Source organism: Giraffa tippelskirchi, chromosome 5 (genome assembly GCF_054371585.1).
Source record: "Giraffa tippelskirchi isolate mGirTip1 chromosome 5, T2T-mGirTip1v1.2.pri, whole genome shotgun sequence".
Lineage (NCBI taxonomy): Eukaryota > Metazoa > Chordata > Mammalia > Artiodactyla > Giraffidae > Giraffa > Giraffa tippelskirchi.
In genome coordinates this window covers 28,090,279-28,102,123 of record NC_137279.1, presented here as the reverse complement: position 1 = coordinate 28,102,123, position 11,845 = coordinate 28,090,279, and the positions used below count along the sequence as shown (strand labels likewise).

Sequence of the window (11,845 nt, the reverse complement as noted above, 5' to 3'; positions counted from 1 at the left end):
CTCCCTGTAGGCTTAAACACAGCAACATGCTACTGCTCACATGTGTACACACACACTCCATGTTCCAGGTCTCCCGTATGCGGACATATGTACAACCACTCACTCAAGTCTGCAGAGGCACTATGCAGTCACACACGCACCTGCGTGCATACACACTGCACACCTTCATGCAATGCAGAACTTGCCCCTCATCCACACAGCACACATCGGGTGTGCCCACACACACACGCGTGTAGTTGGGCCCCTCCAGACGCTCCCCTGGCCCTGAGAGGAAGATGGGGAACGAAGTCCAGAAAGAATAGAAAGTCCTATCTACTAGCCTCCCTCTGATCCCTTTCACTCCATAGGGGAGGGGCCGGCGCGCTCCAAAAGGATGGGGTGGGGGTGGGGCGGCACCGCCCTCCCGGCGGCAGGCACACTCCACGCATGCGCACACACCTTTGCTGTGGGGAAACCTCGCCCGTCTCCACCCCTGGGCCCTCGAGGGTACCCCGCTAGTGTGTAAAGTGCATCGAATAGTCGAGTGCCAGGCGGCCTCCAGCCACAGGTGTCTGGCCGCCCTGGCGGGGGAGGGGAAAAGGACGGGGCAGGGCGGGCCCCTCCCCCAGTCTCCTAGCGTTGGGTCTCAGGGCCATCCCCTCCCCCTCGGCCTCAGCAGACAATGGGCGTTTCACAGCGGGACGTCGCTGCTGGACTGGGGCCAGCCGCTGGGAAGGAGGCGGCGTCCATCCCGGGCCCTGATCGCCACCTCAGGTGAGGCTAAGGCAGGGAGGCGCCCACGTTTGAGTCCGCGGGCTGTGTGCCCACCCACGAGCCCCAGGGCAAGGCCCACACTGCCGGTTAGCCCGCGCCGTCGGGAGGTGGCATTACGTGAGAGCTTGTGGAAGAGGTGGGGCTGGCTCGCAGGGCAGCGGCCGCTGACCCCGGCACCCCTCCTCCTTCATTACTCAGCATTCATCCTGCCCGGGCCCGACCAAGCTCCTCTGGGAGTGGGCTCAGTGCAGGAGGCAGGTGCTGAGTCGGGGTCAGCTCTCTGCCCCTGGGAGGTTACCCTGTGTTAGAGATTGACCTAGATCGCAGCATCTACGTGGGGGATATCTGTACAGAGACCCGAAGGATGGGTCGAGGGGTCTGCACATCCAGAGCCAACTACAGAGGCCCAGTAAAAACTAGCTCAGGAGACTGCACGAGACCAGGAGAAGCCAGCCTGGTGAGGCCTCAGGGAAACAAGGGCCAAGGCCAGACCAGCAGGTCTGGGAGCCCAGGGCCTGGAAGCCTTCCAAGACAGGCTTCAGCCACCAGGGGGCGCCGGCCGAACAGAGGAGGAGGTAGTAGACACCTGGAGAAAAGGTAGGGCAACTGTCCCCAACCTTTTTGGTACCAGGGACCAGTTTCGAAGAAGACAGTTTTTCCACGAATTGGGAGTTGGGTGGGGAGAGGTTTGGGGATGATTCAAATGCATTATATTTATTATACCGCCACTGATCTCACAGGAGGCAGAGCTCAGCTGGTAATGCCAAAGTGGGGAGCAGCTGCAAACATAGATGAAGTTTCGCTTGTTCACCAGCCCTCCAGCCCCTCACCTCTTGCTGTGTGGTCTGGATCCTAACAGGCCACCGACCAGTAGCAGTCCATGGCCCCGGGGTTGGGGACCCCTGAGGTAGGGGATGGGGTGGAGCTAGCTGATCCATGCCTTCTGTCCCTCCCCTCTAGGACAGCCCCAAATCCACCTCTTTCAGCCAGGTCCTGCCCATGTCTAGGAGGAAACAGAAAGCTGGAGGAGCCAGGGTGGCACCCAGGTGTGGTCAGTGCCGGTGAGTCAGGAGACCCTGTGTTCCTGCTGAGGGCCACGGGCAGGCTGAGAGAGATGCACAGTCCAGCACAAAGGTCTGAGTTGGGGGGCGGTGCTTCTTGGAGGTATTGACTGGCTGGATGTCAAGATGAAGAGGAGTGGCAGACAGACACCTATTGGAACCAAGAGAAGCTGGGAACAAAGGGGCAGAAAGACCCACCAGACAGGAGAGAGCTGCGTGGGTAGCTGCAGCAGCCCTTTCCAGTGGTCCTAGGAGGGTCTGCTGCCAGGCCCTGAGCGGACGGGTGGGTGAGGAAGGAACTGATGGATGGATTCACAAGTAGACTCTAGCAAGCCTCACTGCACCCCCTCCAGGAACAGAGGTGGACACACATCCTTTCCCCACTCATGGGTCAGGACAGGCCATAATCTGGCCCAAATGTTGTGCTTTTATTTCTCCCCAATGTACACAGAAATCATGTACCTATTGTCAGAGGGACAGGTGCCTCAGGGAGCCACAGCAGGCTGCCTGCTTCTGGGCCTGGCACAAAGGCAGCTGCTAAAGGATAGAGGCAGGGAGCTTCAGGCCCACCTCACACCAAAGGCAGACCTGCCTCTCCTGACCTGAGCTGCTCCCTAACTGAGCCAGACACAGGATCCAGCAGGCGTGTGAGGGGACAGGGAACCCAAGTGACCCCAGGGACTCTTCCTGTCCAATACAGCCCTTCCATCTCTGGCACTGAGAAACCTAGAGGCAGAGCCCACAGGAGGAGGGGCCCAGCTTTCTGCTGGGGATGGGGTAGTGGGAGGGGAGCATAGCTGGACACTGGGGCAGCAGGCAGGAGATGGGACCCACACTAAGGCAGAGGGCTACAGCCCTGTTCCCAGAACTCTGGAACACAAGCCAAGGTTGCTGGCTACCATCCCATTGTCAGAGCATCTGCAGGGTCCCCTCCCCAGGCTGAGTCCTAGGATACAAGGGTGGCAGGAACCACAGGCCACCAGCTGGAGTTTCAACCAGAATTGTTGTGTGCTGGTTGGTACACCTGAGGTTGCAGGCACACATGCATACAGATGTACACACACACACACACACACACGTATAGGCCACACAGCTGGAAACAGCTGGCTGCCTGTGAAGACAGAGAGCTCGCCCCTCCCATGCCTCAGTGGGAGGGGAGGTGGGAGGGACCATCTTCGCCTTCCCAGGTCCTGCTGTAAGCAGCCCCTAGCAGGGGGCCTTCCTCAGAGGAAGTTCTCAGGATCTGCTCTGGGGGGAGAGGCCCCTTTGAGGGGAGCTTCCCTCCCCACTGGAAGCTCCACTAGAGGCCTAGGTCACCCCTCCCCGGCTCCCAGCCACAGCCTAGGACAGGGCCCAGATCCCTCCTGAGCCCCAGTGTAGCCCATGGGGACACAGTACTCTCTGATGAGCTGGGTCGCTCTCATCAGGGTAGCTGTCACTAACTGTCTCATTTATGAGTTCCCTTTTTCTCTTTGTGAGAGGTGGGCACTTCCTGGGACTCTGGGGTGTCAAGTGCTATTGGGGCTACTTCAGGGATTGTGCCTGCAGCCCCCAGCTCGCTCGGCTGGGCCTCAGGGGCCTGTGTGGGGAGCCACAGTTCCCCTATCCCATGGTGAGGGGGTTGCTCGGGCCAGCACAGCCCACAGCTGTGAGGGAGGGCAGCTGGTCTAGGCCTTCAGGTGGAGGCAAAGGACTTGGGGGGCAGAAGCAGGAGAGAGGTCAGTTTCAGCATCTGTTTTCCAACCCCCTGTGGTGATGGGGTGGGGGCAGGCTTTGATTCTCAGGGGATTGGGGGATTAACCCTTTAGGAAGGAAGCAAAACTGGCTGGAGGAGGCTGTGCAGGGCAACCAAGAGTTGGCTAGATCTACAACCCTGAAGTCTGGGCTCACTCCCCTGCTAACCTTACCTAGGGCAGCCCCATACTACCCTCTGCACTCTCCCTACCTCAGTCTGAAAGGATTGGCGGGGCAGGGGGCTGAAGCCCCAGACCCAGACCAGCAAGCCCTGACCAGGTGATCCAGTTCTTCTCAGCACCCCAGAGAGGCTGCGAGCACCCCATGGCTCTGCCTTCCTTCCACAGGAAGGAATCCACTCTGTCCAGAGCCCTGGGGGAGGCAGGTATAGACAGCAGGAGAGGGAAGGACAGTTTCAAAACAACTTTTTTTTTTCCATTTCCCATCTGCTGGAGAGTATGGAGGCTGGGGCTCTTCTCTGGGTGGGGAGCAGGGTGATGGGGTGGGGTCTGGAAAAAGTCAGGAGCTGTTTCCACCAGCTCAGGCCTGAGGGAAAGGAGCGCACTGCCTTGAAGTGATGGATCCAAAGCCCTTTGGTTTCAGCAGCAACCCCCTCCCCACCCCTTACCGTACCCCAAGCCCCTGGTGCTGCCCCAGTGAGGGTATCAGCTAGCCTTCTGTGGTCCCACAAGCCCATGCTCTTGCAGACTTCCTACTGGGGACCCTAGGTGAGAGAGGACAGCGCAGGAGGAGGTCACGCTCCACCTGAGCAGATGCCCCACCCCCAGTGGCTGGAAGGAAGGAGAAAGCCCGGGCGCGCAGCCTCCAGCCTGGGCCTGCCCCTGCTCCAAGGACCTGCCTGGGGGAGGGGCCAAAGACGGCACTGGGGCGGGTCTGGAGGGGGTGGGGTGAGAACTTACGTCTGGAAGAGAGAAACAGGGACAGGAAGAAGCCACCTCCCACCTCGGCAGGGAGGAATGTGGGGGAGTAGGGCGGGCTCAGGACTTGGGGGTACAGAAGCTAAATGCCAGACAGCAGAGGGAGCCAGCTCTGGCCCTGAGGGAGCCAGCTCTGGAACCTGCCCTGGGCTCCTACCTGCCCCGCTTTACTCTACGGAGCCAGTCTCTGTCTGGAGGTGTCTGCATCCACATCCAGCTCCCAGGCCACAGGGCCTGCACCAAGGCCAGGCCGGCAGCCCGGGACCCAGCATCTCTCTGGCCTGAGCTATAGCGCAGGACTACCTTCCCCAAAGGCCCAAAGGCTGGCGTGGCAGGGAGGAAGGGAGGGTGCTTGCTGGAATCAGGCAGGCCAGGCTAGGCTGTGGCCGCCAGGACCCCTGGCTTCAGGACTGGGCAGGGCTGGGCTGGGCTAATGCCAGACTCTCCGACCCTGTTCCTGTGCCAGGCCCGGAGAGGGCAGACAACACTTCCTTTCTCTGTTCCTGGCTCGGAGTTGGGAAGGGAAAGGCCTGGGGAAGGGCCCCAAGCCTGCATCCCTCCTAGGGGATTCAGGGGGGCAAGGACTAGTCTTCATTAGGTGGGGGAGAGGAGGGTGGTGGGAGTGTATGGGTAGTGCCCAGACCAGGGTATAGTAGCCAAAGGCTGGAGGAGATGCCCGCTCAGCTGCCAGCCTGAGCAGCTCATGGTGCGTGGGCAGCTGGCACTGGAAGAGGCCAGGCCACTTCCCTGACAAAGCAGGGCACGAGGGTCTCCTTCCTCCTTCCTGGAGCAAACCCATAGTCTCCTTCACCCACAAGTGGTGCAGAGGGAGGGACACATACCTGTCTCAGTTATGCTCGGAATGTGGCTCCCCAGGCAGAGGATTGGGGAGGAGGAGCTTCCTGGGGGCTGGAGGCTGGGGAAGGGGCCCAGAGCCAGGACCCTGCAGGCCCTGGAGAAGAAACTGAGGAAGGCGATCCCAGTGGAGCTGGGGACCAGGTAATGCCTCCCAGCAGCAGGTGCCCCTGCAGGGAGCAGGGTCCAGGCGGGGATGAGATGGGGGCATCCAGAGGGGTGGGCCTGGCAGGATATGTCCCCTGACCTTGGCTCCCGTGGGCCTTTTAGGGGCAGGGGACAGGTGTGATAGAGACACAGGTCTTGGGGTGATCTCCACAAGCAGTAGCTTCCCAGCCTTCACTCTGGGCCCGAGGGACGGGGGCAGCTGTGGGGCCCCAAGGAGCAGCAAAGGGTCAGGGTCAGATGAGAGGTCACTGTAGCTCAAGCTCTACCCATCCCTAACCCTAACCCCCATGTTAGGGTGAGGCTTGGCTCCCTGGAGAGCCTGGGGTGGGGTCAGAGGTCTTTATCTCTTACAGAATGGGAGGCATATCCTACAGAATGGGAGGCGGGCCCTTCTCCTGCCTGCTCCCTGCTGTGGGAGGTGGGAAGAGGGCTGTGCCTTCCTTAAACCTGGCCCCAGCTCCAGGGGGCCTTGTCCCTCAGGCCTTGGGGATCCTTAGGGGGAGGCACCCCCATCTAATCTACCCTCTCCCTGGCCCCCTGCCCCTCATGACACTGCTTTCCTTCCAAAGAAGGGATCCGTGTCACCGACTCAAAACTTCCAAGGCTCCCCAGAGCCTTACAGTAGACCCCAAGCTTCTCATTCTGGGCCCCTCCCTCCCTGGGGGCTTCCCCTCCACCACCACCCCTGCACTGGCCCAGCTGGAGCTGGGGGCCTAGAGTGGTCCCTATCCTGGGTAGCCAGCAGACAGCAGATGAAGTCTTGCTGGGGGCTCTCCCTGCGGACCCTCCTTTCCAGGGGTCCTGTGCCCAGCCTGACATATCCAGAGCCAGGGCCTGGCCTGGGTAGAGTAGGACCTGGCAAGATGGCAGACCCTCTTCTGCCTGGGGTGGCCCCCCTGCCACATGCCCTCTGACTCCACAGACCCTTGAACTAGACCCTTCTAGCTGTGGAGTTAATGACTTGTCTTCTTGATCTTGCAGAAACAGATTTTCTGCAGCCTGACCCCTCTTCCCACCTCTCCTTAGCCTCCAACTCATCCTCCAAAACTGAGGATCACACCCCACAACCTGCCTCCTCTCCATGCCACTCTCCCATCTTTCCCCTAGAGTACAAGCTTCCAAAGCACAGTCAGGGTCTCCACTCCTCACCTGGTGGGAGGGCTATGCTGGGACCCCTCAGCTAAGCTAGTGCTGGGAAGGGACCAGGGACGCAGCCCTGCTGGCGTCTCTGTGCAATGTTGCATCAGGACCATAGATGCAACCCCAGGAGCAAATGACTGCAGGCCGAGCAGGATGCTATAGGGCTTTCCACTTCAGGTTCCAACCCCCACCCCCACACACACAGTCCGCCCCAGGCCAGATGAGTCCACCATCCAGGATCCCACAAAAGCAAGCCAGCACCACAGCAGTAAGTTGGGTAGAAGATGGAACTTCCCTACTGGCCAACAGAGCAAGTCACAGGGACAGGGTCGCCTTCCCAGGACAGGAAGTCAGGGACCCTTCCTGCTGCCTTGGGAGGAAGCGATCTCTCCGCCTCCTCCCATACATCCCTCCCCAAGCAGCCATGAGGGGACAGACAGGATGTGAGGGCGACAAACAGTTCTACTTCTCCCTGCTACATTCCTCAGCCAAGGATCTCAGCCCCCAACTGGGATTCTCCTGGGGTGAAGGGGATGGGTGAGCCCTGGTCATGTGATTCCCGCTCATCTCTCAGAGGTTAGGATGAGGGAGGGTTGCTCTTGAGCCATTCAGAGTAGACACGTGGCGACAGCAGACAAGGAAAGATACTTCACCTCTGTTAGGGGATCCCACACCCCCTCAAACTCCTAGAAGCAGCTCACTCCACGTAACTGTCCCTTCCCAGAAATGTCAGGCCTCTGGGAACACATAACAGGGTAGCCTCCCCCCCACCACAATCTTTAAGCCCCACCCCAATGGCTCAACATCTGGGCCCCGTCTAGACATGTGTTCGGGCTTCTTCACAACACAAACAACTGGTGTTCGTTTACCTGGTCCCAGCCTTTCTCCTAGAACAGGGAGCTCCAGCAAGGGGCGTGCAGAGCTGGGGAGGCGGGGGGAAGAATGGGAGGCCTATCCCTTTACAGGGCTGAGACTCCAAGATGAAAGATAGTGGCATCGCTGGGGCCAGGGTGGGGAGCTTTGCTTATGTTAAGAGTCTGGAACTGAGGTGGCCAGGAAACCAGGGAGTCAGGACCCAGAAAAGGAGGTCGGACCACAAGATGCCATGTGCCCTAGCCTAGGACAAGCTCTCTTCTGCCCCCAAGGCACCTGCTTTGCTTGGCCCCACACACACCTTCCACACAGTGCTCGACCTCCTCCAGGTTCCGCAGGGTGATGCGCATGAGGCTGGAGTTTAGCATCAGCTCATTCTTGTGGGCCGGCCACAGGTATGGCGGGGCAGGGTTCACAAAGAAGATCCTGGTGTCTCCAGTGGACACCTGGTTGTCACAGATGAGGGGGTCTCCAAAGCCACCAATCACCACTTTGTTGCCTCCGTCCAGCAGGCTTTCCTGGGCCACCACATCTTTGCCCTTCAGGTACCGCCAGACCCGAACCTAGGGTGGACATGAGGGGGTGTTCAGGTGTCAGTGGTTCTCTTCTCACTGGGTGGGGCGGGGGAGGTGGCCACAGAGGCCAGAGGCAAACACCAAACTGGTGCCTGGACTTTTCCTTCTTTTCCCACCTCATTTGCTCAGGCCAGATGTCCAGAGTATACCCAAACCCTGGGCAGATATGTGGAGTCAGCGCCCCCCCAGGAGGACGCTGCAGGGAAGCACACACACATGACAGATGCCACTGCCTTTGTCATACTCCAGGATACCTAACCTGAGAACACACCCCTTCCCTCAAGAACCAGCTCTCCAATCCCCAGCCACCCCAATTCTAAATGTCCACCTCACTTCAGGTATGGGAAGGGGACCCATCCAGCCTGGGGTGCCTGCCTTCCACACCCTACTCTCCCTGTCAACCCAGCCGGTACTTGGGCCCACCTCCGGGAAGAGCCAGGAGCAACTAACATGGATGATGAAGTTTCAAGGTGATGGGCTCTGAGCTCAGGGCTCCTGTCCAGCTTGGCTCTGTGCAGCCCTGTGGGTGGGCTAAGACATGGTCCGGCCAGGAGGTGAAAGACCCCTCCTCCTGCAAGGCTCCTACAGTGAGTGCAGCCAAGGCAGCCTGTGAACCACAAAATCAAGTTTGGGCAGCACAGGGCAGCCCCACCCTCCACACTCTGCTCTTGGGGCCCTGAGGGCACCTGCTCAGACAAACCAAGCCCTCCGGTGCCCACAGACTACTGGCAGTGGGGGCAGGAGGGCCGCAGGCACTGCAGGCAGAATGAGCTGCCCTAAAGGAACAGGCCCATTGGGACTGACCGTGAATGCTGTCCCTGAGAAAAGACACCCCTTTCTTCACAATCTCTGAGGGCCAGGACTTCTGGAAAGGGGAGTGAAAGACAACAGTGGCCCGTCCACCTGGCCGCCCCTGCTGGGAGCCTTGGGTCTGCAGCATCTACAGGGACTCCCTCCACCCTCCAGTGGCCCAGGGATGGCGGGGCGGTGCCAACTCTTTCCCCCTCCCCATGCCTAGACATAGAGTAGGCTCTGGAAGGCCAATAACCAGCAGGGGAGGGCTGGGCGGCTTTCATCGCCTCCCCCCACCCCAGCCACACCCAGGAGCAGCGGGGAGGAAGTCGGGAAAATCCTGCAGGGACTTGGCAAAGTGCCCTGGCGGTGGTGGAGGGGAGGGGGCCTGGCGGGGGATCCCAGCTGTAGTCCGCACAGGCCAGTCTGAAAGGAGCTGCCACCCCTCCCCATCTCCAAGGAAGAGGAATGATCCAATTTCTGGTCGGGGAGGTGGTTCTAGGGGCCAGAGGCGGGCAGGGGCCCGGGTCCACTTCAGCCCTCCCTAGGAACAGATTGTGGGAAAAAGCCACCAGACCTACCCCGGGAGCTACCAGATCCAACGGAAGGAGAGGCCAGGCAAGGCCCCTCTCGCTATGGCCAGGGGAGATACAGTTCTCCCAGGAGCGGGATGGGGCACCTGCCCTGCACCCCCCGCACTTGAGGCTCAGCGACGGCCCCGCCCACTTCTCTGCCCCGGCCCCACACCCATCACTGCAGCAAGCCCCACCAGAACCCCCGGGGTTGGGAGATTAGGTGTGCACCCCCCCCTCTCCGGACCACCCCTTCTCACCTCTGCGGAAGGGGCGACAGCACTGACCACAGGCCAAATCCCCACCTCCACCCCAAGCAGAAAGCGTCACCTCCCCTCGTCCCCTTTCCTTTGGCCGGTGGGGAGGGGGCGCGGTAGCCGAACATTCTCCGGGGGGCGGGGCGCACTTGTTTCCAGTAAGGGAGTGGGTTTGGGGTGAAGGAGCAGACACCATCGGGTCTCCAGGGCCCGGGCACCGCGAGCGGGACTGCAGCGGCACCGCAGTAACTTTCCTTCTGGCACTCGCGAGTTTTCTCAGACCCGCACCGGCCCCCCCCGCCCCGGGGGTCGGCGGTCGCCAAGGGAGCGGGAGCGGGAGCTGGCGCTGCGGAACGTCTGGGGCTCGTTCCCACGGCCCGGGGCGGGGGTCTCAGCGGGCGGCCGGCATCGCGACGGGAAGACCTCCGGGCTAGGGGTCCGGGATCGCAGGGGAAAGACCCCCAACCCGGGCTTCTAGAAGGGCCCGAAGGGGCTCAGGGTCCTGGGGGTCCCCAGGGGGCCCACCTTGCACGAGTATGTGTGCTGCACCGGGTCCACGTTGAGGATCTCCTCCACGGTGCCGGTGAGCACCACGTTCGCCTCCTCCTCGCGCCGCTCCAGCGCGCGTTCGGGGCACGTCCCGTCGGCGCTGGGCAGGGCGCGCACCGCCACCACCAGGAGCAGCAGCAAAGGCTGGAGCAGGGCCCGGCTGAACGGCCGCAGGCTGGCCATGGCGCGGGCAGAGGACGGCGGAAGGCGGCCGGAGCAAGCGCACGGGCCGGGCCGCGCCGGGGACGGGACTGGACAGGACGGGACGCAGCTCGGGGGAGGCGGCGGGAGCGCGGGCGGCGCGGGGGCGGGCCGGGGGCGGGACCTGGGGCAGCACCACCCCCTTCCCGCCCCCATCCCCCCCGTCCCGCCCGCCCGCCCCCGGCCCTCCCGGCGCCCTGCGACCCGCGGCTGCCGCGAACAAAGCGCCGGGATAGCGGCGCCGGGCGGAGGCCTGGCTGGGGGAGGGAGGGGGCCGGTCTAGGTTTGGCCAAGGTGGGTGGTGGGCCTGGCCAGGCCGAGGGGCGGGGTTGGGGCGGTCTCGAGGGTGCTCTCCCTGCTGCGGCGCACTCCCACGGACGCCCCTCCCCCGTCCGCGCGGACGTTCCACCCCCCCACCCCCCCGCCAGGAAATGCGGCTGAAATCGGGTTAATGCATAATCTGGAGGCGACGTGACGGGACTTCCAAGGGGCTCCAGGCTGCGCCAGGGCTGGGGCGGCGGGGGCTCCCTGGCCGCAGGGAGGGGCTGCCAGATCCGAGGCCCTGCCGCCCCTCGCGCCCTAAAGGGCTGCGCCCCTCCCCCGGCGAGAGGAACCTGACGGGGGACCCTAGCCCCTCACAGGAACTGGGGACGGAAGCTTGGCCGCCCGGGACCACCGGCCAGCCGGGACCAATGCGGGCTGGGAGCTGCGGCGATTGGTCCCAACGAAGCGCAGCCCCGCCCACCTCGCGATCCCGGGTCAGCTCCCGGCCCTCTGCAGGGCGGCGGGCTCCCCCTGTTGTCTGAGGTGGGAATAGCAGCAGCGATGGACGGCCAGTCACGCCCCTTTCCTAGCTCCCCCAAGGCACTTCTCCAACCATTCCCGCTGGGTCCAGGGGGATAAACTGAGATCCAGAGGGTGCAAATTAGAACCCGACCTAGATGAAGATGGTGAGAGTGGGAGAAGGAGAGGAGATCCCTTCTGTTCCTCCAGGGCTGAGTCTGCTGCACATCCCCTCACCCAAGCCAACCACAGATCTCTGAGCCAGAGGCCGTGGAGGGTGAGCACCCCAGAGGCACCTTGAAGAAGGACCCTATCTCGCCCAGACCCTGATGAGGGGATTCAAGAAAGGAGGGTAGCACCGAAAGGGTGTGCTCACACTTGTTAAGTTACAATATGACAAAGAGGTGAGGGTGGGGGCCCAGGAAATGAGGCTAGAGCCAGGAGTCCCCCTACACTCACACACACACCTGGGTGTCTACACATAACTGTCACAGGCAAGCCAGACCTGGGGGTCCCCCAGCTCAGATGCAGACTCCCACAGATCAGAAAGGGGTCTGGGTCTCCAGCCAAATGCCCCTGAAGAGTCCGAAAGCT

General features: G+C 61.9%; 1 protein-coding gene across 2 annotated transcripts in view; it reads right to left on the bottom strand.

Moving 5' to 3' along the window:
- The window catches only part of AGRN (agrin), a 32,126-nt gene extending 21,542 nt beyond the window's left edge, over positions 1-10,584 (bottom strand). For both annotated transcript variants that reach the window (XM_081488147.1, XM_081488148.1), the window contains exons 1-2: positions 10,244-10,584; positions 7,824-8,085 (exon numbers count right to left, since the gene is read on the bottom strand). In XM_081488147.1, coding sequence (XP_081344273.1) covers positions 7,824-8,085; positions 10,244-10,450 — 469 coding nt within the window. In that variant the 5' untranslated portion in view covers positions 10,451-10,584. The remainder of the gene's footprint in view (positions 1-7,823; positions 8,086-10,243) is intronic.
- Between the last annotated feature and the right edge of the window lie 1,261 nt (positions 10,585-11,845).